This window comes from Balaenoptera musculus, chromosome 1 (genome assembly GCF_009873245.2).
Source record: "Balaenoptera musculus isolate JJ_BM4_2016_0621 chromosome 1, mBalMus1.pri.v3, whole genome shotgun sequence".
Classification (NCBI taxonomy): Eukaryota; Metazoa; Chordata; class Mammalia; order Artiodactyla; family Balaenopteridae; genus Balaenoptera; species Balaenoptera musculus.
In genome coordinates, this window is record NC_045785.1 from 75,249,736 (window position 1) to 75,277,333 (window position 27,598).

General features: G+C 36.6%; 1 protein-coding gene across 6 annotated transcripts in view; it reads right to left on the reverse strand.

Moving 5' to 3' along the window:
• The window catches only part of COL24A1 (collagen type XXIV alpha 1 chain), a 389,657-nt gene that overhangs the window by 50,224 nt on the left and 311,835 nt on the right, over nt 1-27,598 (reverse strand). For all 6 annotated transcript variants that reach the window (XM_036826641.1, XM_036826634.1, XM_036826651.1 and 3 more), the window contains 4 exons: nt 21,874-21,927; nt 21,710-21,763; nt 13,672-13,725; nt 12,432-12,539 (listed from right to left, as the gene is read on the reverse strand). In XM_036826641.1, coding sequence (XP_036682536.1) covers nt 12,432-12,539; nt 13,672-13,725; nt 21,710-21,763; nt 21,874-21,927 — 270 coding nt within the window. The remainder of the gene's footprint in view (nt 1-12,431; nt 12,540-13,671; nt 13,726-21,709; nt 21,764-21,873; nt 21,928-27,598) is intronic.

Below are 27,598 nucleotides of genomic sequence, written 5' to 3' on the forward strand. Positions count from 1 at the left end.
TGACTAGTCTCAAAACACTCATTTATACAGAAGGAAATTCACACAGTCAACTGTGAGCCTCCCCAATACTATCCTTCAGTTACAGTCACATGACTTTAAAAAAACATTGAAACTGCAGTGTGAATATGCCAGGAATACTTTTAACTCCTTTGACCACATCAAAAAAAAGAAAGAACATTGTTTAGGAAAATCAGGCAGTTGCATAATGCTAGAAATCCCAGAATAAATATTTTTCTCAGTGGAAAAATCCAGCAGTCTTTAAAGGTAAGCCAAAAAGCACCATGGTGCCATGATTTGAAAAAAAGAAAAAACAACAACAACAAAAAAAAGACCAATGGAAAGATGTCCTTATCCTTGTTGAAAATATTCCAGGGAATTTGCTAGTATTACTTTCTCTTAAGCAGTTTTTCTATTACCATAGTAGGTTTCAGAAATAATTATCTTAGAAATCACTTTTCCTAATGACCAGTTTAGCCACTGTACCTAATTTCACTGAACAGACTTGTCCCTTATAAAGCAGTATAACTAATTTCATATCAAACATTCTACAGGGAGCAGAAACATTTGTGGAAAATATTTCCGTATTCATAAATACCAATATCATGTGTAAACCTTGGGGTTGAAAGGGGATTCTTCAAGGGAAAGTTATTTTGTTTTTATTTCAATGGTTACAAAATGCTTCAATACTTATGACATCCTGATTTCTAAGTATGCATGTAAATCTTTTCTAACATTCTTTGAAAATGCTAAAAAGTAGGAGACAATGAGTTACGATCTGATACCTAATTGCTTACTAATGGAAATACCAGATGCCACTCAACTTCATGGCCCTGTGAGGTATACTGCAGCAGTATTCAACATTATTGTAATTCATTTCAATTTTTTCACCACAGAATTCAATGAGCTTTTTATACTAGTCATATATAAAGGGATATGTGGCTCAGAATCTGTTTTTTTTTAATGACTTCCAATTATAAGTAGAATAACTTACTAAGTGGAGTTAGAATATGCATGTTTTGTTATCTGACCAATTCATACTCAGATTCTTTTTTCCCTTGATTTTAAGTCTTCAGTCTCTCCATCTCTACTAAGTCCCTCTAGCATTTAAATATGGTTAAGGCTCTCTCATTTAAAAATAACTTTCTACCTTAGCCTCAGTTTCTTCTCCAGTTATTGCCCTACCTTCTCCTTCAGAGCCAAATTTCTCCATTGGATTGTCTGCATATCTTGATTTCCTCATACCCTCTCACTCTTCAAGCACTCCATTTGTTACTGACCCCGCTAATCAAATCAAATACTCACTTGCTAAAGTTACCAATGACCTCCATATACTAAAATACAATGATGATCATTTTATCTTGTTAGATTTCTGTATTAGGTGGGGGGGCGGTCCTTATCTGCAAACATCAGAAACCAATTAAGCAAAAAATTTACTGAAAAGATATGGAGTAGCTCATATAATCACAGATAAATCTAGAAAACCAGGTTTGGAAAATGGGTAGAATTAAAAGAAGACTAGGCAGCCAGAATTTAGACACTGTAGTGAGCACCACACCAGCTGCTGGACATTGACCGCAGTCATCCTTGGACACTGAGTGCCATTGAAAGTTACTGCCACTGCCACCAGAACGGAATCTCCATTATCGCTGCTTCTGTGTCTTACTAACTCCTCAACGGAAGGTGTGGGTGAATATAACTGATTGCTTAGGCCTGGGTCATAGGCCTACATTCTTGTTTCAAAGAGGGAGTGGAAGGTAAGAGTCTAGACTTTTTGACTTCAGTAGTAGAAGGTGGCTTCCCATCAAGACTCAAAAAAGAAAGGAAACATAAAAATTTCTGAACATAAAAATGGGGTCAAGATGCTGAGTAGCCAAAAAACAAAACCAAAAACAGAATAAAACACATGTCCAACAAACTCTCTCATGATGATTAGACACAGTCGATGACTTTCTCTTTGATATAATGTTAAGCTTCCACGACATTACATTCTTTTTCTCCTATTATGGTGACTCCGTCTCAGACTCCTTTGTCATCTCCTCTTCCTTCTTTACCTGACTTCTAAATGTTAGAATTCCTCACCACTGGGTTCTGGACCTTCTTTCCACTGTTTATCTAATATTTGTGTGTGTTTTTCTTCATTTGCTCCCTATATCCATTCACTGCCCCTTCTCTATGTTGCTATTTGTATTGAGTTTTCTGATCCATGAACATAGTGTATACACCATTTAACATTTGGGTCTTCTTTAATTTCTGTCAGCAATGTTTTACAGTTTTCCGTATCAAGTTTGCACATTTTTGGGGGGTCAGATTATCCCATTTTGATACTACAGTAAGTACTGCTTTTTAAATGTCAATTTCTGATTGTTCATTGAGTATAGAGAAATACAATTCATTTTTGTATATTGATATTGTATCCTGCAACCTTGCTAAATTCAATTATTAGGTGTTTTTTTTTTTTGGTAGATTCTGAAGGATTTTCTACATAGATGATCGTGTTGTCTGTGAATAAAGACAGTTTTATTTCTTCCATTCCAATCTGGGTGGCTTTTATTTCTTTATCTTATACTGACTAGAACCATTGGTAGAAGCCCCAGTAGAGTGCTGAATGTGTCATATAAATGTAAGAGGATAATAAAGGTATCTGTTGGCATATGAGGCCACAGAAGGTTTATCTCACAAACACCTACATTGAAAATACTTTTTGGAGGAAGTACTCAAATAATAATAAAAACAAATTCAGGAGGTTCTATAAGGAATACTGAAAGTAATAGTGACTAAATAGCTTAATTAAGTTTACTACTATATTAAAAAAAGAAACAAAGGAAATAAAAAGAGAAAGTACGTCAGAATGGCCATCATCAAAAAATCTACAAACAATGTTGGAGAAGGTGTGGAGAAAATGGAACCTTCCTACACTGTTGGTGGGAATGTAAATTGGTACAGCCACTATGGAGAACAGTTTGGAGGTTCCGTAAAAAACTAAAAATAGAACTACCATATGATCCAGCAATCCCACTCCTGGGCATATATCTGGAGAAAACCATAATTCAAAAAGATACATGCACCCCAACGTTCACTGCAGCACTATTGACAATGGCCAGGACATAGAAGCAACCTAAATGTGCATCAACAGAGGAAAGGATAAAGAAGATGTGGTACATATATACAATGGAATATTACTCAGCCATAAAAAAGAATGAAATACTGCCATTTGCAGCAACATGGATGGACCTAGAGATTGTCATACTGAGTGAAGTAAGTCAGACAGAGAAAGACAAATACCATATGATATCGCTTATATGTGGAATCTAAAAAAAGGGTACAAATGAACTTATCTACAAAACAGAAATAGAGTTACACATGTAGAAGACAAACTTATGGTTACCAGTGGGAAAGGGGGGAGGGATACATTGGGAGATGGGGACTGACATATACACATTACTATATATAAAACAGATAACTAATAAGGACCTACTGTATAGCATAGGGAACGCTACTTAATACTTGTAACAGCCTATATGGGAAAAGAATCTAAAAAAGAGTGGATATATGTATATGTATAAATGATTCACTTTCCTGTACACCTGAAACTAACACAACATTGTAAATCAATTATACTCCAATAAAAATTTTTTAAAAATCAGAATAAGTTAAAAAAAAAGAATGTAAATGCATGAGAATTATAGGTCAAAATTCAAGGTAATGTCAAAAAATGATGAAGGGAAAGAGTGGTTTATAGAAACAAAAGGACATGAGAACAAACACAAGTACTTGTTTTGTTAGAGGGAAGATACAGTTACTGATTTATTAAACAAATCACTAGAGTTAAACAAGGACATATTTGGTTCTTAAATTCCGGGCAACTGCTACAAGAACATCAACTGAAAGAGAATAGGTAACTTTTAAACCTGCAGAAGAGAATTCAATCTATCCAATGGAAATCAGAAAATAAGAAAAAAGAAACAAAACCCCCCAAAGATAGTATAGGACAAGGAAAATACAGAATTAAGATGGCAAAATATTCTTAATAGAGGAATTTTAGATGCATTCTCTCTAAGATTTCGAGCAGTAGAAGGAGGTCTGCTATTACTGCTACTGTAGTATTGAGGGTCCCTATCCACCTATGTGGAAAGAAAAAAAATGAGTTTAAGAAAAGAGTTAAAGCTGCCATTGTTTGAAGATATTACCTACCTAAAAATCCAATAGGATCACAATAGCAAATTATTAGAAATAAAAAAATCCAGTTGTATAGAATGTAATCTAAATCAGTAATATTTAAGTAAGTAATAACTAACTAGAAAATAAAATAAAAAATAAGAACATAAGGCCTTTATTGAGGGGCAATATTGCATATTGATAAGGACAAAGAATATGGAGTTAGACTGCCTTTGTAGCTATGTGACTATGAAAGTGACAATTTTTTTTTTGTATAAAATAAGGATGATAATTATATCTATCTTATAATATTGTAAAGATTAAATGAGTTAATACAGTAAAACATTTATCATGGTACCTGGCACATACTAAGTATTACATAACTTTTTACCATTATTATTATGGAGGAAATGTATTATAAGATCTTATATTGATAAGATGACAAGAATAAATATTTTATCTCACATAGATAATTAAAAGGTTAAGATATTAATTTTCCCCAAATAAATCTAAGGCAAACCCAGTGATAATTCAAGTTTATGTTCTGTTTTTAAAGAAACTCAAATCTAATCTCAAATGTATGTGGTAGAAGTGTAAAGAAGGGGCCTTGCCCTACTAAATATGGGGACATAAGACAAAGCCGTAGTAATAAAAACGATGTGATAATACAAATAGACCAGAGATCAGCCAACTTGTTCTGTAAAAAGGCTGGATAGTAGATATTTTAGCCCATGTGGGCCACTGGTCTCTGTTGCAACTACTCAGCTCTGTCATGTAGTGCAAAAGCAGCTATCTGTAAACAAATGACCGTGGCTGTGTGCCAATAAAATTAATTTATGAATACTGAAATTTGAATTTCATGTAATTTTCATGTACCACAATGCATTATTCTATTTTTTTCTACCATTAAAAATGTAAAAACCATTTAGCTCACTGGCCGTAGAAAAATAGGCTGATTTGGTTTACGAGGTGTAGCTTTTTGACACAGGGAACAGATTGCTGATGCACACCATGTATAGAGAGAACTTAGATAGTGTTGCCTGGATATTTTCTCTTTGCCTTTTGAGATCTGCCCTTTTCCAGCCTGATCTGTGACCCAGCAGGTTCCCTTACTGGTGAGTCACATACCAAGGGCACATGGATGGGAAGGAGCCCACCCTTGGTGAAGGCAGTAAGGGAATGCATTGTTGGTAGTGAATTGTTTTTTGGGGGGGGGGGGGTTTTAAATTGGGGTATAGTTGCTTTACAATGTTGTGTCAGTTTCTGCTGTACAGCAAAGTGAATCAGCCATATGTATACATATATCCCCTCTTTTTTTGGATTTCAGCCAATCCACTGCAACTCAGCAAAGGGAGAGCCAGGGGAATAAGTTATTTCAGTCTCCTTCTCCTGTCTTCCAGTCCCCTAACAGTACATCCTGTTAGCCAAACTCTCTTTTTTTGGATTTCCTTCACTTTAGGTCACCACAGAGCACTGAGTAGAGTTCCCTGTGCTATACAGCAGGTTCTCATTAGGATGAACTGGGAGATTGGGACTGACATATATACACTAATATGGATAAGGTAGTGAATTTTTAAAATAATTTTAAAAGTTGCTTTTGTTTTCACCATCACAGACTGGCAATTCTAAACAATGTCAGTGATAAAATAGTCCTCCCTGCCAGGGCAGATTGTTCCTTTTATCACTCTTACTTGGTTGAGTTTGGCTAACAGGATGTACTGTTAGGGGACTGGGAGACAGGACAAGGAGACTGAAATACTTATTCTCCTGGCTCTCCCTTTGCTGAGTTGCAGTGGATTGACTGAATCCTTCTATTGAAGGTCTCAACTCCTGCTAAATGGCTCTCTCCTATGGCAATAACTACTTTCTCTATAATTTTGTTCCCCTTTCCTTTGTCTCCTTAGGCCTACGGGTTGTAGTGATGCCCCACTGTTGCTATCCCTCAGGTGCTTCAGCATCTCCTCTTGGTTTTCCTTAGCCCTGCTCACATTTTTGTAAGTAGTCCCTTTATTAAACCTTCCTCAGTTGCCCCACTGTTTTTAGCTAGACTGTGATATGTAATTGGTAATAAGAGTGAAGTCAGGAAACTAACCCCACAAACGGGATTCTGAGATTGGTTTGCTTATAATCAAGGAATGCTCAGATAACTTCCTTGTTGCGGATAAACGGACACTAGTCATCTGTGGTATGCGGTGGCATCATGATTATTCAAATTAGCACTGGCCATGACATTAGATTAAGTGCTGCTGGAGGGCAAAGTGCCAGAAGATCATGTGGCCTTGGCATGTATTCACTATGGTGAACATAGTGACTATAAAGACTGCGTGATCAGAGGGCAGCCTCTGAGTGATCTAGAGAGAATATAGAGAAAGGGACAAAATAAAGGTCTTGCACGCTCAACTTAGAACATAATGAAAAACCAGAAAATCCCCACGGCAGCTTGAAGGAGTCTTTCATCTCCTATAGTCCAAGGCAGATATGGCTGAGGACCCAAACTACTGTAAGGTTTGCGGAATGTACATACAAATACATCTGCAACTAACCAGACATCTTATGCTAAATAAGGGCACTGGGTGGGGAAAGAGTAGAACTCCAAGACAAGGGATGGGGATATCTGAGCAGACATGGGCAAGACTAAGAACTGTGAACCTCAACTCCCTCTTAGTCCTCCTTGCTTGTGGAGATAGCCACCTGCTCAAGCATCTGGGAGCACCATGAATAGTCTGATGGACTGGCAATTTGAAGCCTTGACTCAACTACGGCCTACAGTTAATGAGGTTGAACGCTATAACTCCCCTAGTATACTGCGTAGGAAGGGGTTCAAACGCTCAGGAAGATAGAAATGTGGAGACAGATTGATCACGCGCAATCTGATCAACCACTCTCTAACCATGGCCCCTGAAAGGGATCAAAGAACACTCCTTACCAAGGTGTTAAGAAATGTCATAAGAATAAAGTTCCCTTATTTAAATAGGAATATTGGACTCTGAGCGGTAGATTCTAGGTGACAGTGCTTTACTATCAGAGAAAAGGTAGAAGCAATTATCACAGTAAGCCATAGGATGTTTTGACCTGCAGAGATCTGTGCTGATGGTTAGTTGATCAACGATCCATAGGAATTAAATATACCATATGCTAATATATTGATGTATAGGTAGAAAAATTCTAGGTCTGATGGGTATTATCCTAATTAAAGTCACTGTACTTGGGATTCATGGCCTCTCGCTCAGTTCCCAGACTCAAGCCAGTTCCTACATCAGAATCCCTTGATTGAGGGGGAGGCAGGTTCTGTTTGAGGAAGAACCCTGCAATGTGGTCATAGGTGTACACAGTGACTTCTGCCCTAAGCCTTCTGCAGAGGGACGTGTGGTCATTTACCAGGTGACTGAACACTGGGGAAACAGAAACTCTCAGCCTTTCTGGGGGCTGTTAGATATTGGATATGAACTGATAATAAACCCTGGAAATCCAAAATATCATCATGGCACTCTGGTCAGAGTGTAAGTTTATGAAGGCCAAGGGATAAATAGTGATAAATGCAGATTTGGCTCAATTTGTTTTCCCAAGTGGGTCCAGTAGGACTGTGAGCCCAGTTTTTGTTTTTGTATTGTTTTCTCCAATATCAGAGAATAGTAACAATCCCTCACTTATAAAGTAAAGGCTACTGTAGTAGGAAGGGAAGAGACATGTGGAAGCCCCTGCAACTATCTCTTCCTGCCCCCTTCCCCACAACGTACACCTAAGGTAACACCACATGCCCCTGTAGAAAACTGTTCATATTAACCACCACATCCCTGTGGAAAATTGTATATACTACGGCCAAAAGACCTGGAAGATGCAAAAGCAGTGATCCTACCATATCCCATATCCATTTTACTCATCCGTTTGGTGCACACACCAGATAACTCCAAGACTTAAACTTACAAACTCAATGGTGTGTTGATGCCAATCACAGCTGCAGTTTCTGATATGGTGTCTTTACTAAACAGTATAGCGATTAGCAACAGCAGTTACTGACCTGGTAAAAATACTTCCTACCAACATTCCTATCAGTGAAGATGATCAGAGGCAGTTTGCTTGCCTTCACAAGGCAGAAAGAGCTGTATCACTTCAATGCCTTATCTCAGTGCTGTGTCAGCTCAATTTTCCTCTCTGTCATAAAACAGACCAGAGTGATATCCTTATAGTCTTGACATCTCACAAAATATCAGGCAGGTCCATTAAACTGAGGCCACTATGCTAACTGGACCTGGAGAGTGGAAGAGAACAAGCACCCTCAAGATACACCAGAGGATAGGATTAAAAAGTTCACGGGACTGCGAAATGGAAGAAGTTCCTAGGGGTAGTGGTTCGGGGGTACATCAGGATATCCTCTCGAAAGTAGAGACAAGTTGTTGCACTCTGCACTGCTCATCACAATAAAAGAGGCACAATGCTTGGTGAGCCTCTCTGGACTTTGGAGTCAATCTATGCCACCTTGGGTATGCTGCTACAACCCATTTACCCACTTACTGGGTAGCCTGTAAAGTTGCTAGGTTTTTATTGCAGTCAAATATATATAACATAAACTTACCATTTTAACCATTTTTAGATGTATAGTTCAGTGGCATTAAGTACATTCACATTGCTGTGCAACCATCACCACCATCCATCTCCAGAAATTTTTATGTTCCAAATTAAAACTCTGTACCCATTAAACACTAACTTCTCCAAATCCTCCTCCTCCCAGTCTCTGGCAACCTCCATTCTATTTTCTGCCTATGAATTTGACCACTCTAGGTACCTCATATAAATGGAATCATATACTATTTGTACTTTTGTGTCTGGCTTAGTTCACTTAGCATGTCTCCAAGGTTTATCCATGTGGTATCATGTGTCAGAATTTCCCTCCTTTTTAAGACTGAATAATATTCCACTGTATGTATATACCACATTTGGTTTATCTGTTTCACTGTTGACAGCCACGTGGGTTGTTTCCACCTACTGGTTACCGTGAATGCTGTTGTTATGAACATTTGGAAAATTTCTGTTCAAGTTTCTGCTTTCATTTCTTTTGGATATACACCTAGGAGGGGAATTGCTGGATCATATGGTAATTCTATATTTAATTTTTCAAGACCTGTCATACTGTTTTCCACAGCAGCTGCATCATTTTACATTCCCATCAGCAATACACAAGGTGCCAGTTTCTTCACACACTTACCAACACTTGTAATTTTCTTTCTTTCTTTCAATTTTTTATTTTTTTGGATAATAGCCATCCTAGTGGTTGTAAAAGTGGTATCTAATTGTGGTTTTGATTTGCATTTTCCTAATGATTAGTGATGTCAAGCACCTTTCCATGTGATTATTGGTCACTTGTGTATCTTCTCTGGAGAAATTCAAGGCCTTTGCCAGCTTGCTAGTTTTGGGTGGCCCCTGACGAAAATGCTCTGCAGCAGATTCAGGATGCTGTGTAAGCTACCTTGCTATGACTGAGCAGATCCAATAATATCAGAAGGGTCTGTGGCTGGTAGAGATGCTATATGGACCCTTTGATAACCCCCATAGGAGAATCACAGCTTATATCCATAAAGTTTTGGACATAAGCAACGCCTTCTTTGTCAAATGTAATTTCCCATTTGGAAAGCAGTTCTGGGCTTGCTCTGGTTGAAGCTGAATAACCAACCCTGAGACATCAAATGACTATGTGTCCTGAACTGACCATTATGATCTAAGTGATATTTGATCCACTAAATCATAAAATTGGCTGTGCACAGCAGCATTCACTCCTAAATGGAAATGGTGTATATTGAGATTGGGTCCTAACAGATCCAGAAATCACAAACAAAATATGCAAGCAGGCAACTGAGACTTCCATGATACTTGTTCTACTGCTTTACCACTGTTCCTTCAGCCTTCCTAGAGAATTCCCCTTACCAGTTAGTAGGGTAGAAAAAAGTTCAGGCCTGATTTATGGATAGATCTGCATTGAATGTCAACATCTGCTAGAAGTGGATTGCTGCTGCATTTAAGTCTGAAAGATATCAGTGAAGGAGACTCTTCCCAGTGGGCAGAACTTGACGCAATCTGTGTACATGGGCAATCCATATAGCCATGTTTGGTTGTTTGCAACCAAAGAGCCCTGTTGATATACCCTAGAGTTCTAACTGGGTCTTGGAATAGCCCTGAGTGTGCAAATGGCTTCAGCATCTGGCTTTAAGTCCTCTTCATTCTTGTTTATTCTATGTAGAACCAGTGATTTGGTTTTATGCATGAGCCTTCACCCACACAGCCAATCAAAACCGTGTGGAAGATTCTAGAATGCAACTTAGACAGAATTAAAATGAAATCAGTATCTTATTTGCATCTACCATTTTCTGTACTGGCTTCCTCTTAGCCATTATATTACTGTCCTTTAAGTATTACCCCGTTAAAGAAGGATGTAGAGTTGTTAGAAAATGTCTGTTTTCTTTCTGGAAACTAGCAGCAGATAACAATCACTTGCCACATTGCTGTTTTATGCAAGAGAAAATGGTTCATATTTTTGTAGTCTGAATCAATGTTTTCATTTTATTTTCCAATTTTCAGTCCTTTCCAGGAAGACCTTCAGGTGTCACATACTGCCAGAAAGAAGTTGTTTGCCACAATGAAGTATTAAGTGACTTGGTGTAAAAAATGTGGATGACTTTGACCTGTCACTAGTGTCTGATGAATATCTTATATGCTGAATGTCTGAAATTCTTATTAAACATATATATACAGGATCCTGATTTGTATTATCCATATCTGGAATAAGTACCTGGATAAGTATTATTTTAGTCAGAAAACAAATGAGTTCCTCTTCCCAGTAATTAAATAAATCTATTTGCTGTTATTAGTATTTACAATTCAGTTTCTAGCCTTATCGACTACTGGGCACATCCACATACATACCACCTCCATGATTAAACCTGTGTTCACAGCAAGAAATATGACATATTTTGAAACGTGGTTTTCCTTGTTTCAGCTCTCAAAATCTTATTCAACGCAGTAAGATTCACTCTAACATTTCCCAGTAAAACTTAAGTACAGACTCTCAGACCAATTCAAAGTGTTTTACTGTTGTATTTTTAAAACTCCACAACCTCATTTTAAGACTCTTATATGGTGAGCCTAGAGTGCAGCATCTACATGAAGGTTCAGGGCATGAGCTCCCTTTAAGACTGGGATCTCAAATGGAAGTCCTCTTTTAACCAGACTGATGTTAATGGCAGAAGTTTAGAAAACATGTTTTAATTAAAACATCAGCCTGGCTGTCAAATTTTTCTAGGGCTTACACCCTGATGCTCTGATGTTCAGATATACTGTCTCCAAAGCAAATGGAAACCATACTAAGCCTCCTTAAAAATATTCACCTTTCCAAATAGAATATGGCCAGATATTTATTTCTGAAATAATTAAATTGGCTGGGTCATAATTTGATACATTTTTTTAAACAAATGAGATAATTCATCATAGTGAAAGAATAATATTAATTTGGGTTTGAGTTTTGCTACAGTCCCATGCTACATGTGAATAAACAACTAGGATTGATTCATTTAAGAAAAGAAAAACAGGTCAATAGATAATCATATCCAAATAGTGGAAATGTAAAAGGATAAATTTTACTGGATTTACTGGATTACTGAAATATGCGATTAATTATTCTTGTATTTCAAACGGAAACACAACATGAGATAACAATAAATATCTGGATTATGATGACCTTAGGAAGGAAAGAGGGAAAATGGCTAAATGAAGACAAAAATATCATTTTTAAATTTCTGATCAAATAAATAAGATAGAAATTTGCATAAAAATAGTAATCTACATCATTGCTCATTGCATCACCACTAGATGAACATAGAGAAAACATTCACACAATTTCTGTAAAATAGTGAGGCTATAAAAGTAAAGGGAAAATGATTTTGGCAGAACTTACCTTGAGTTATTGCCAAGCCTGAAATGTTCCAAAGGTGGCTTAAGACATTTGATGAACTCAAAACACAGTTAGGTTGTGTAGCCCTTAAAGTTTTACTTCTTTATTGTTCCTATGTGCCAGCTTTTATATGTGTAAAAATAATATAAATTATTAATAATATGGGTTATTAGTTATAAAACATCCAACAGAATGTACTCATTGCCATTCCCTGGAAATCATAAACACAATCTGAACCAATGTCAAAGTTAAGAAAGACAGCCAAAATATCTATGGTCTTAGTAAAGAGACACTTACGCATAAGAAATAAAGAGCAAAGAATATTCAATCTACTTACAGGAAGTCCCTGTTTTCCTGGTAGCCCAACTTTACCAGGGTTTCCTGAAATGCCTTCTGCTCCAGGGTATCCTTGCATGCCTTTTGGCCCAGGGAGGCCTGGAAGTCCCTTGGCAATTAAAAATTACTTGGATTATAGAGAGATGCTGTACAGATGTTTAAATGACAAACACTTTTATACTTGTTGGGGGGTGGGAGGTTACATTCTTAAAACCCTGTCCCAGGATAAATTTTCCTGTTTCCTGGATTCCTTAATAATTTACTATTTGGATACAACAGATCAGGTAACTGTTCCCTAAACTGAAATGCCAAGCTAATCAGCAATTTATTGTGTAACCTTTCCCACTTTACTGTAATTTCCTGGTATTTCTCATTGTACCAGCCCATGCTCTATCCAGCTGTGGAGAAAAGATCAGCTATGTGCACCTGTCAGTTTAGGATATAGGCTGACATTCACCATCTCTAAAACTCTGTATTGTATTATTTTCCCAAGAAATAAATTACGGCTCTTTTAGTTGCCACTTTGAATTAGATAATTATATGACTGAGTAAAGGTCTGAACATTTTGTTTGTACTCTTGGGCAACTGGATTTAATCTGTAGGGAATCTCTGATCTCAGTGTGCTCATAATTTATGTTCACTTTTCTTTACTTTTTTTGAACCAACACAGGCCACCCAAAACAGGCTGTTGGCTAGGGGAGACCAGCAGGAAGTCTTTGCTAATAAGCTAGTCTACACATATTTGCTTGGCCAAAGAGGAAACGGATGGCTAAGGTAAAATTAATCTTTGTTCTGTGATGAAAAGATTTAAAGCTTTCTTCTAAGACTTTCTGTTCTATTTCCCAGGAAAATGAGAGGCCGAGTTCTTCAATTAAAATCCAGCTCATGTCTTTTCAGTCATGCTTGAAAATCTCTGACCTTCGTCACCATTCATTTAGTCATGACTCCAAGTTGCCTGTTTTTTAGTGGTTCACCATCAAAGAATAGTAGCATGAATCCACAGAGAGGTCTCCATGCAATGGAAAATAGCAACCTTCAGTTGCAGTGACTTCCATTTCAACACCAAGCTTGGTTTTGAGCTAATGGTCATATTTTGTTCCCTCTGTGTTCCAGCATGGGTTTAAACAATTTTTGAAGACGATCTGATTTATCCAACACTTGTCATAATTGGCCCCAAACTTTTCTGCTTGCTTAAGTTCTATTTAGAAAAACTATAAAGATGAAAAAGGTCTGTTACTTACAGGAATCCCAGGTTTCCCAGAAGGGCCAGGAGCTCTTTTTTTCCCCTTAGGACCCTAAAAATGTGAAGCACAGTTGTCAACTCATTGCTATAAATTTAATTAAACTGAAGGCGTAGAAAAGAACTCTGAGACCTGGAGGCAACAGCAAGTCCTGCCACTAACTAGCTGTTTATCATTGGGATTGCCATTTAACTTTCCTGGGAGTCATTTTCTTCATCTGTAAATGAAAGAATTTGACTATATAATCTATGAATTTCCACCTGGCTCCAAATTCTATGATTTAAGAATTTAAATTATAGTTCTAAAAAGGAACTGAATAGATTATTTAAATAAAAGTTCCCACTTCCAGGCAAGGCCTTTGTCTCCCTACTGAAAGTGGTTAAGTACTTATTTAATTAAATCAGTAAACATTTCTTGACTATTAGGTATCAGGGACTCTGTTATGTGCTGGAGATGCAAAATCAAAGCTCTTGTTCACAAGGCACTTACAGTGTACTGAGGGACATGAACCAATAACCTAAAATGTGCTTATCTGGAAGCACAGAGAAGAACATACTTGTAAATCAAAGAAAAGATCTTTATTTCCCACAGAATTGCTTGTTTTTCCATGTGTGAGATGTTTTAAATCATAATTGATTCAGCAGTAACGGTTTACCAGGATAGTCAGAAATCTGCCTTTGCAAATCAGGCCATTATTCTGATGATATCCTAATATTATTTTAAGAAGAAAAAGGTGGAAAAGAGTGACCTAGTTCACAAATAAGAAAAAGAAGCATATTGCCATTACCAGACACATTTCTCAGAAATCGTCAAAAGTTCTCAGAAACAGGATAATTCCACCAAAATGAGATGTTAAGTTATTCAAATCTGAAGACAGTTGTGCTAAAGATTCAATTTGACAACAATAACAAAATAAACAATTTCAGAAGATGTTACATCTTCTGAAAATGAGCTTAAACGTTTTAAGAAGAAATAGCATATGTAATCAGAGAGAAAAAGGGCATTTTCTGTAAGAGATAAAAATCCAATTTTGTTAGAATTCGATGATAGGGAGCTATATGGATCAAGGGTTCTACCTCCAAGTTCAAAAACTATTTTACTTGCTTTAAAAAGTCACTAATGTAAATTCTTCCGAAGGGTAAGGAAACCAGAAAAGGGGACAGTTGGTGAACTGGGTTTAGTTGAAGTAAATACAATTTCTGGAACATATGATCCCTATAATAAATGTATCTTTTAGAATACAATAAAGAAGTAAAATAGAGAAATAAAGACTGTTTTAAATATTGAAAACAGTTCTGATTTCAGTTGTCTTGAATAGCACTAATTAAACAGTATATGAATTGTGATACTATTCAAATATGTTAACTGGTGTGTGTTTTCCTTCACAGTATTTCTTTTTATGTAAAGTGATAGATTTGTTCTAAACTTTTGATTTTCAAAATAAACTTTTTTAGCTTAAGAATTTCAAAACAGTCCTCTGAAACTCATGGTGGGGGAATAGTTTGAAAAGAATATATTTTTAAATACAAAAGCCTGATTTTTAAATATTAAAAGTCTATAGTTGAACATAAAAAAACAAGGTAATAAAGGATTCAAGTCATAAAATTTATACCATAAAGAACATATTTAGAAGAATTATAATAATGTAAGAGAAAGTTTTTCCTACCTAAGGGGATATAAAAAAAATCTTCAAGTTGGAGAAAGGTAAAAAGAGAAGCAAAACTATTAAGACACCGTTGGGTATCTCTGAGAAGAGACCTTGACACCAATCTGCCCTCAAGTCCTGGGGTGGGTAGAAACAATAATACCTGCAGAGGATACAAAATTAATACACAGAAATCTCTTGCATTCCTATACACTAACAATGAAAGATCAGAAAGAGAGACTAAGGAAATAATCCCATTTATCATCATATCAAAAAGAATAAAATACCTAGGAATAAACCTACCTAAGGAGGCAAAAGACCTGTACTGAGAAAACTATATGATACTGATGAAACAAATCAAAGATGACACAAACAGATGGAGAGATATACCATGTTCTTGGATTGCAAGAGTCAATATTGTGAAAATGACTATACTACCCAAAACAATCTACAGATTCAATGCAATCCCTATCAAATTACCAATGGCATTTTTCACAGAACTAGAACAAAAAATTTTACGCTTTGTATGGAAACACAAAAGATTCCAAATAATGAAAGCCATCTTGAGAAAGAAGAACAGAGCTGGAGGAATCAGGCTCCCTGATTTCAGACTATACTACAAAGCTACAGTAATCAAAACAGTATGGTACTGGCACAAAAACAGAAATATAGGTCAATGGAACAGGATAGAAAGTCCAGAGATAAACCCAAGCACCTATGGCTACCTAATCTGTGACAAAGGAGGCAAGAATATACAATGGAGAGAAGACAGTCTGTTCAATAAGTGGTGCTGGGAAAATTGGACAGCTACATGTAAAAGAATGAAATTAGAACACTCCCTAACACCATACACAAAATAAACCCAAAATGGATTAAAGACCTAAATGTAAGGCCGGATACTATAAAACTCTTAGTGGAAAATATAGACAGAACACTCTCTGACATAAATCACAGCAAGATCTTTTTCAATCCACTGCCTAAAGTAATGAAAAAGAAAACAAAAATAAACAAATGGGACCTAATTAAACTTAAAACCTTTTGTACAGCAAAGGAAACCATAAATAAAACGAAAAGACAACCCTCAAAATGGGAGAAAATATTTGCAAACGAAGCAACTGACAAAGGATTAATCTCCGAAATATATAAGCAGCTCATGCAGCTCAATATTTAAAAAACAAACAACCCAATCAAAAAATGGGTGGAAGACCTAAACAGAGGTTCCTCCAAAGAAGACATACAGATGGCCAACAAACACACGAAAAGATGCTCAACATCACTAATTATTAGAGAAATGCAAATCAAAACTACAATGAGGTATAACCTCACACTAGTCAGAATGGCCATCATCAAAAATTTTACAAACAATAAACGCTGGAGAGGGTGTGGAGAAAAGGGAATGCTCCTACACTGTTGGTGGGAATGTAAATTGGTACAGCCACTATGGAGAACAGTTTGGAGGTTCCTTAAAAAACTAAAAATAGAGCTACCACATGACCCAGAAATCCCACTCCTAGGCATATATCTGGAGAAAACCGTAATTCGAAAGGATGCATTCATCATGATGTTCACTGCAGCACTATTTACAATTGCCAGGACATGGTAGCAACCTAAATGTCCATCGACAGAGGAATGTATAAAGAAGAAGTGGTACATATATACAATGGAATACTACTCCGCCATAAAAAGGAACAAAATAGTGACATCTGCAGAGATGTGGATGGACCTAGACTGTCATACAGAGTGAAGTAAGTCAGAAAGAGAAAAACAAGTATCATATAATATTGCTTATATGTGGAGTCTAGAAAAATGGTAGAGATGAGCTTATTTGCAAAGCAGAAATAGAGTCACAGATGTAGAGAACAAACTTACGGTTACCAAGGGTGGAAGGAGGGGGGTTGGGATGAATTGGGAGGTTGGGACTGACTTATATACACTACTATGTATAAAATAGGTAACTAATGAGAACCTACTGTATAGCACAGGGAACTCTACTCAATGCTCTGTGGTGACCTAAACGGGAAGTGAGTCTAAAAAAGAGTGGATATGTGTATACGTATGCCTGATTCACTTTGCGGTACAGCAAGAAACTAACGCAACATTTTAAAGCAACTATATTCAAATAAAACTTAATAAACTAAACAAAACAAAACAATAATATCTGCAGATAAGTGTGGGGATGTGGGCACAGAGATGATGGCTAGAGAGACTAAAGGCCTCACTGAGATGTATGCTAAGTTGCACTGAGTGCAGCAATAGAGTTGAAATTTCTGCATGAGATGTCTAGGCCAGGGGGCCTGAGAAAGTCTGAGTCCCTCAAGCACCTAGCATGGTATGGGGAGCAGTAGAATGTTACTTCCATGTGGCCAAGAACAGAAGCATATGGCCCTTAGAGTCCTATCTAAGGAGATCTTGCACCTGAGTTGAGAAAATAGCTGTACAAGCCAACAGGGATCAAAGAACTTTTGTCAGGAGGGCCAAGGTAGATGCCAACATGGTGGGATGATGGCAGATGGGGGCCAAAAGGGATGATGTACATTTCAGTGGCTGCTAGTATGAACAGATGATGGCTAAAGATCAATCTCACTTCCTATTCCCCTTCCCTACCATTGCCACCCAGAATGTAACTGCAGACTTGAAAAGAGGATGAATGGGAAAAACTCTAAATCAAATGCAGGATATTTGAGTGGATGGAGTTAAAGGCAATCAATTGACTAGATTTCCATCAATTAGGTTTCTACCACCAGGCAGGATGGGTACTCAGGACAGAAGTTCCATTACAAAGAACATAAAAAAAAATTATACTTTTTGTATACTTGAGTTTATGGCTTAAGGTTCAGATATGCTATACATGTATGTGCGTGTTTTATTCCAAACATTCAAATACAAAATAAAAACAAAGAGATTCTCATATCATCACAAATCAATTACATTTTAGGGTGACCATTATGTTGGGGATTATTTCAGAACAGTTAAATACTGTTCTAAAACCTAGATACATGGGTCTATCATCGTGAAAACTAGAAGTTATTAATACTCGGATGGACATCAGGAAGCAGCTTCCAACAGAATAACACTAAAGGAAAATTATGACTATGAAAATTATTTTTAATGTATATTTTGCTACTTGTAATGGTACAATTGTGACAAAATCTCCTTATTAAATACAAAAAGTGTACAGTAAATAACAAAACAGTCTCTGCTGTTTTTAGATGTCAATTCAGGAAAGATTTCCTTATGACAATTATTGTCACCATAACTAAAAGGAAGTAGGCTAGTTAGAGAAACGACAGACTTGCAATGGAGGTTTAAAATACATAAAGATCAACAAAGTGTAGAAGACTGGTACTTTTTTGAATTTGTGCATTAAAAAAAATCTTGCAGTTGGAATTGCTGGGTAGTCTTGTAACTAAATTAAGAGCCAAACATTACTAAATATTAATCCTACACAGAGATGGTCTGTTCAGTAGGAAATTAAAGATTGGGCCAAAGACAAGGAAAGTATGTTGTCATCTAAGGTGTTTGTAGATGATTAATTGAGTTGGTGTCATAAAAAGGAAAAAAAAAAAAAAAAATCACTCTTCCACCAATGCCCAGAATTCAAATATAATAAAACTAGAAGCATTCTATGCTATTTTCAAAATTAACTTACTCATATTATTTTATGTAAATATAAGTACCTCATAAATCAACAAACAGACTTCCTGTTCTCATAATAGGAAAGGTGAATGAATTTCATATTTATTCTTTAGAGTATATGTAAAATTGTGCTTTCTCTTTTGTCTGGCTAGTTTTGAAAAATAGAACAGCCCACTTGAAATCAGATCCATTTAAAACAATGAATTCCATTCATTGGGATTGTACCACTTCATAGACTACAAGAGAACGTAATCTAATTCTTTAGATAACAGAAAATTTTAAATGTGCCATTATAGTCCAAACACTCATTTTTTATTCAAATGAAGCTGAAGGACAGTCATCACAATACTTTGTTAGTTCTAACTTTGTTAGAGAGGGTAGCTTTAAAATACAAACACAGATTTAGAGAGTTAAGTCTTTTTTTTTTTAACCAAGAAATTTAAATTCACTAAAATCTGGAATTTTGCTTTGGGAGGAAAGTAAGATTTTGGCTTGAGTCTCTGTATTTGAAAGCCATTATGGGACAGTTCACTACATTTGCATTGTAAAAGTCTCTAAAAAAATGTAGTGGTTTGCAATTGGTTTTGACTTGACTTGCTCCAACTTTTTCTTTATAGTTTCTATAGTTTCATGTCTGAGAGACCAATTAATGAATTAGCTGGTTAAGTAAAATTAATATTTAACTTAATTTATAAAAGACTTCAAAGTAATAGAAGGCTTTTGTATAATAATGGGAGTCAGGAAATAAAGTTTCTAGTGTTGGTTCTGTTGCTAACTAGTTCTGTGATCTTAGGTAACTCATAATCCCTCTGGGACCTGAATTTCTTCGTCTGAAAAATGAGAGGGTTGTCCAAACGATTTTAAAGGGCATTTCCAAATCTAAAAAACAAATTTAAAGCTTTGCAAAAACAAGATGAGGGCAATTCCGTAGGATCCACCTGGACATTCAAAGTATCCCTAGTGAGTAACACATAGTCAGTGATTTTTCTTGTAGCAATCATTACTATCTGAAATTCAAAGAGGCTTTTTAATGTAACCTCGGACTGTACACCAGCATTGCCCAAAGTGGGAAAAGAACTAATTCTCGTGGATTATACAGAATTTAAACCATGGCTCCTCAAGACCTTTCAGCTCCAATACCCAGGGAGAGCTGACCATATAGGCTGGAGCTGCAGTTGTCTAGTAAGAATATTTTATTTTTGTTGGCATAATTTTAACAAATACTAAGAAACATAAAAAAATTTCTTCTTCCTGAGATATGTCAAAAAAGGAAAAAGAAAACATTGAGAATATGAAAGTACTAATTGTAAAGGATTAGAAATTTTAGGATCAAACCTTGGGAGAGCATTTGCATCCTTAGGCACTTAATGCAAATATAAGGAAGTCACATGAAAGTAGTAGCAGTGTTCTAGGTTCATGGTTTTTTCCACTACTTTTTCCAATTTGGGTATTAAAAATTCTAAGCGAATGAGACAACTGTATTCTTCCTTTGAATTTCTTTTTAAAATTAAGGCTTGCCTTCAATGGGATTTTTTTTTTTAAATAAATTTATTTATTTATTTTTGGCTGCATTGGGTCTTTGTTGCTGTGCGCAGGCTTTCTCTGGTTGTGGAGAGAGGGGGTTACTCTTCGTTGCAGTGTGTGGGCTTCTCACTGCGGTGGCTTCTCTTGTTGTGGAGCACAGGCTCTAGGGCACACGGGCTTCAGTAGTTGTGGCTCGTGGGCTCTAGAGCGCAGGCTCAGTAATTGTGGCTCGCAGGCTGAGTTGCTTCGCAGCATGTGGGATCTTCCTGGAACAGGGCTCGAACCCATGTCCCCTGCATTGGCAGGTGGATTTTTAACCACTGTGCCACCAGGTAAGTCCCAATGGGATATTTTTATTTACTATTTATTAGTCCTTATTTATTAAGGAGCCTGACATTAAGTTACTAGGTAGTTGCCAAGACTATTTAAAATGGCTTCTATGTGATATCCGACTCAACTCAATTTTATTACTAACTCCCACAAATGGGAAACACAAGTATGGGTGAAGGCAGTTTAACAAATTAGGAGAAACATGGTCTCAAATTCATTACTTTTTATCAATCCTCACCTAATTTATTATTAAAATACAGTACATTTTCTAAAGAATTTAATTTTAAATCAGTAGCAGGTAAAGTCAGAATGCCATGAAAAGTAGGGCAGCAAGGAAGTGATGGTACAAATTACAAATCCAGTTGTTACATAAGGCTGAGGCAACGTTTATTGGTATATAGGGAGAGAGGTGGCTAAATTCAATAACTCAACAGATTTTTAGTTCACCTGATAACAAATAATTGACTTGTGTTATGGAAAAAAATCTTTTAAACCAATTGTGAGTCTGTGTCATATAGTTAAACTATTTCTACCCCTACCTTACTACAGCAACTAAATAGGTATGACTGCTAAAATTTTGCTCTGCAGTGCTGGTTTTAAGGCTAGTCGGTATTTCTGCCTGAAACCCCAAGGAAGGACAATGAGTTTGGGACAACTCTAGGCAATTTTCTCAAAGCCAGAGTAGTCTGCTGGTAAAGGGAACTTTGGATGGCAGTCGAAACACACGAATTAATCAATAATGATGTTTTAGCACAAATATTAACAAACACCCTGTTTAGAGGCCTGTGGTGATTCTTGCTCTGAAAGAATGATCATTTAAGTTACAATGAACAGCAACTCCTTGTGCCCCTGTTTTCTCACGCCAGCAATAAGTTTCAAATTGTCTTAATGATTTCAACTTACTTCAGATCCTCTCTCTCCTTTTAGTCCTTGTTCACCCCGGTCACCTGGCTCACCCTTTAATAGGAACCAAAACAGAAATCACATATAAAGCAGACACCAAATAAGATATGTTAACATTAATGTTTTTAAATGCCAGAATTACAAAGAATGCTTTCAAAACATACTGGGGTCCCTTGTTGTCCAGTGGCACCTCTTGGTCCTGGTATACCCATGTGACCCTATGAATAAAAAAGGTTATATTATTAGAATAAATAAAGACATGTGACTTAGAGAATAGAGTAGTATCACTTAAAGTGGTAGCAAAATGTTGCAAAATTCAATTTAAATATTATAGAGATTATGCTTCTCTCTTGGAAAGAGTATAGAACATAATAGCCACTGGATATAATGATGACTGAGAAAGAGTGTAGAGTTTTGGTTTTTTTTTCCATATAGGTTGAATGGTGGCCCTCCAAAAGACATCTATGCCCTAATCCTCAGAAACTGTGAATGTGATCTTATTTGGAGAAAAGGGTCTTTGCAAATATCATTAAATTAAAGATCTTAGAGGGCGATTATCCTGGATTATCCATGTGGGCCCTAAATCCACTGACAAGTGTCCTTGCAATAGACACAGAGAGAGAGAGATGGATACAAACCAAGGAGAAGGCCATGTGAAGACAAAGGCAGAGGTTGGAGTGATGCAGCCACAAGGGAGGTTGTTAGCCACCAGAAGCTGGAAGAAGCAAGAAAGGATTCTTCCCTAGAGCCTACGGTGCGAGCACAGCCCTGATGATATCTTGCTTTTGGATTTCTGGCCTCCACAACCGTGAGAGAATAAATTTCTGTTGTTTTAAGCCACCTGGTCTATGGTAATTTGTTATGGCAGGCTCAGGAAACTAATAGAGCAAATAACGAATGAATAAAGAGTTTGAGAACAAATTTCTTTTTTCAACCCTTTTCCAGTGTACTATGGTCTCCATTTTTACAAACTAAGGTCACAGCCATTTAGATAGTAGATTTACTGGGCTGAAGACTGGTAGTCGTTACTGCATATGCCAAGACATCAATGATTCTGACTTCAGCGATCTGTCATCACCCCAGTTCTCCTAGGAAGGAATGCTGGCCTACCACATTTTTACACCTTTCAAGTGTGTAAACAGAAGCTAGCAACAACCTAGGGGCATGTCAGGTGAGAGTTACATAGGAAGAATTCCACACGTAATCTCTTTTATCCCCTTCCCTACTGTCCTCTTCCCTTCAGATTCCTTTCTTCCTGTGTATTACAGAAAGAACGCCATAGGAAGGACAGTTATTAGGCTCATCTCCTTTTTCTGGGCTAGGAGAAGAAGGGATTACATACTTAAGGCTAACAATATTTATTCTCCCAGAAAGATCAGTTGAAGCCTTCTTTGTTTGCATTCTGTGAGGCAAATGTTCATGGTTTTAAGATTCAACTTCCTGATAAAGTAAATGAATCCTGTTTAAGGGAGAGAACAGTTGCAAGACAGGTTATTTTGGAAAGCTTTCTATATAGCACACAGCCATAACTAAAGACGATTCCTACGTGTGACCTTTACCAACAGAACATGAACAGAGTCAGCAAGTAACAGAATCAGGTCAATCAAGAGGGAGCTTTATTCAAGTAAATATGATTATTGTAGGTCACTTATTAAGCCAGCTCAGGAGAGAAGCAATTGGTGAAAAGCTGGGGTTACAAAGTGAAGTGAGAGTAAGCATACTGAATAAACTACAAAACTTAAAACCATCATGGCCTATTATGGTTTTGCCACCACTCTATCTGTAGTTTTACAGAGACCTTTTCAGAATGATCATAGAATAGCCAACTGCCTCTCCTGGCTTTGTGATGTTTGGATACAAATCTTACGAAAACCAAACTTGTTTTCTAGGAGCTTCACTATAATTCCTTTGGTCCTTTCCATCCCAATAAAAATTGAGAGACTGTTTTTCTGCAGTGGTAAAAATTATAAATATTAGGTTTTTTATAATATTATCATAAAGCTATGTGGGCAAGATTACAGGAAGTGATTGATTTTTCCTGATGATATTAGTGGTGAGATGAGTTGGATGAGTTGGAGAGGATTTTATATGGGAAGTTATAATAAGTTGAATTTTAAAGGATGAGTGTTCCAGGCAGTAAAGTAAAAGGAAGGCGTTCTGCAGAGGAAACAGCATGGGAGAATAAATGGAGGTTGATCTAACACAACATGTTAAGTGGAGAATGGATTTGAGAGGGCTATGACTGGGGATAGGGAGTCTAGTTAGTAAGCTATTAAAATAATTCAGGCAAAAAATGATGAAAGCCTAAGCTAAAGTAGGGCAAAGTGGATAGACTCCAGAGATATTTAAGAGGCCAAAAGAAGTGGCCAATTGACGTTGAGAAATGAGAGGATAGAGAAAGGAGAGAAAGAGGAGGGAGAGGGGGGAGGAAAGAGAAAGCAAGAGAGACAGAAAGAGAGACAGAGGGAGATAGAAAGAGGGAAGATTCATTTACTAGACATCTGGATGTCTGGTGGTACTATTCACTGAACTAAGGACATAAAAAGAGGAGGATCAGATTTGGACAGCATGATGATACTATGGTTTGGGACATGCTGTGTTTTCTGTGATGATGTCCAATAGCTATTTGGATATGTATGTCTGATGCTAAGGAATGAAGGCCAATTGAGGATTTAGTTGTTATTTTATTGTATGCAAAAAATTCTATGGCCTTTGCCAAACCAAAGTAAAAAGGAGTTTAAGATAGTACATAATTTATTCAGTGTATTTCTAGGGCTTTGGCTCACATTAGTTTAGCCTGACTTAATCTGTGTGTTTCTGCTCATATCTTTAAAAAGTGAATGTTGACATATTCTTATTCATACCATGTCCTCTGACTCTCTCTCAAGCCTCAAATGAATTTATCTTGACCTATGTGATGTATAGTTTTCTGGATGATGGCTATTTCACTATATCTGCTTTTATACTGATTAAATATTCTTATTTTGTATATGTGATATCCATGGAGTCAGGGACTGTGTCTTGGGTGCCCCGTGTTACATTCATAGCTCCCAGTCCATGGCAGATACTAAAATATATGCTGAAGGGACCAGAGATTTAATTATATGTAACACATAAAATGTGTCATATACAATGATGCCTAATAATGATTTACTGATGATAATGAGCAAGACACTTGACTTTTATGATTTTCAGTTTCTTCAAGAGGAAAAAAGAACAAAGGATGGTGAGAAGGATTACAAAATGTCTTTCAATTGTTCATAGCCAAATGGAAACAAAATTTTCATTACCCATTCCATTTTTTTTTCTCCAAGAGGATAATCATGAGTTCACCACAACCATAAGAATATTTGTGAACATAAAAGTGTTTTTAAAAGCTTGGTGATTATTCAACCATAAAAAGGAATGAAGAATTGATACATTCTACAACATGGATGAACCTTCAAAACATTATGTAAAGTGAAAGAAGCCAGACACAAAAGGCTATACATTGTATGATTCCATTTATATGAAAGATACAGAATAGATAAATCAATAGAGATAGAAAGCAGAGTAGTGGTTGTCAGAGGTTGGGAGAAGGAGAGTAACTGTTTAATGGGCATGGGGCTTCCTCTTCAGGGTGATGAAAATGTTCTGGAACTAGGCAGTGTGTGATGGTTGTACAATATTGCCAATATACAACACTAAGTGTCTCTGAATTGTACAATTTAAAATGGTTAAAATGGTAAATTTTATGTATGTGCATTTTAGCACAATTAAAAAAAGATTGACAATAATTCTGACCATCAGTTTACTAGAGTGAAATGATAGTGTCTATAATGCCCATATAGAAAAGCAAACATTTAAAAATATCACCTAAAGCTACAACAGAATAATCTAACTCTAAATAAAGCATGGTTCCCCTGTATGAATCAAACTTGTGCTTGGAAAAACATGGAAGGGGACAAGTGTGGGTATTTCGTGACTTTGAGATGTCTAAGCAATGAAGCTACTGTGATTGGCGCTCAATGGCTTTTTAAAATAGATCTATCAACAAATGACAAAATGACTCCTAAAGCCTAAGAAATAGGATGGAATAAGACAGAAAGGAAAATGTGGCTCACACTAGCTCATGAAACATCCACAATTGAAGACTTAATCAGGACTATTTATGGAATGAAGAAGGAAAAACAGATTCCATAACGAGCCTAGGGAAAAGTTTTCCTCCGATGAAGGATTTCTGAAGAATGTATGACTATCTAGAAAAATGGGGGCAGGATTTTTCTTTTCCTAGCCAGGTGAAGAGATTCTTTTCTTCTCCCAATAGAATAGTTAATTGTTTGTTTGCCAACAGACAATGCTGATGTAGCTAGTGACTGTAGTTGGTAGAGGCCAAAAGAAGATATTATTAGAACCTGATTTTCCTGAGACTGTGGGGGGAAGTTATGCACAGAAAAAGTTAAAGAAGTTTAAGAAACTTCTCAAATTATTCTGGAAGCAGTGGGTTGGTTTCTCAGCCCCAAGAAAAGCTAATTTCAAGTAAATCTACTTGGATTCCTTGCATTAGGAAACACTGTAGATACAAATGTTATGTAAATTGGAGACAGAACATATAAAAACCTTCTAAAATATGTTCCTCTGAAAATAGAAAAAATATAAGATGGCCATCCCCAGAATTTCACAAGCATTTAGAACTACCTTCAACATTTGTTTCAAAGAGAGTTTTGGGAAGTGAAAGTTGATTTTTCAGATTTCAGGCCTGAGATAAATCAGTGTATTAATGATAATTACCTACCTACCAGCTTGTCCCTTCAATCTGGCAATGTAAGTCTTCATTGCAGACATGATCACAGAAATTTTACATAGAAAGGTGTATACTGGATCAAATAACCCATCAATTCATTGTTAAAAATGAATTATGTTTACATACATATTATATACTATTATGTACAGGGCTCAAAACAAGACACTGTACAAGAAGGAAAGAAGTCATATTCAGGACTTCCCTGGTGGCGCAGTGGTTTAGAATCTGCCTGCCAATGCAGGGGACACGGGTTCGAGCCCTGGTTCGGGAAGATCCCACATGCTGTGGAGCAACAAAGCCCATTTGCCACAACTACTGAGCCTGCACTCTAGAGCCCACAAGCCACAACTACTGAGCCTGAGCGCCTAGAGCCCGTGCTCTGCAACAAGAGAAGCCATGGCAATGAGAAGCCAGCGCACCGCAACGAAGAGTAGCCCCTGCTTGCTGCAACTAGAGAAAGCCCGCGCACATCAACGAAGACCCAATGCAGCCAAAAATAAAGTTAATTAATTAATTAATTTTTAAAAAGTCATATTCAAATTGAGGAGCTAAGATATCTGCACATTAAAAATAATTAGCAAAAACTATAATAGCAGAAGATTGTAAAATATTTGTACTGAATGACTTCTATCAACAATAAATACTGTAGGACTTCAGAAGAGAGAAAGATTGCTGTTAGCATAGACAAGGGAAAAGGGAGTTTGAATTAGATTATAAAGGACAGCCAGGATTTATGTAAGTAAAGATTACATAATTTTTTGAGCAGGCAGAGAATGTTGTGAGCGAAGGAGTAAGACAAGAACTATAGGGAGAGAGTCAGCAAATGACCATTTTGTTTAGCATATGACATTATAAACAGAAAGGGACGAGATATAGGGCAAGAATACAGAACACGCTCAATACAAATGTGCTAATAAATAATGATACTGAATAAATTCTATACATAGCCTAATATAATTTGAGCTGATAAAGCTGGTCTCTTAAAATCCTTCTAAGAATGGAAGAGGGTAAGAATTGACATAAGAATATAATGGCATTTATCCATCCATTTGACAACTCTTTAATGAATTTCTACTATATACCAGGAAATCTGTGTTCTAGAAACT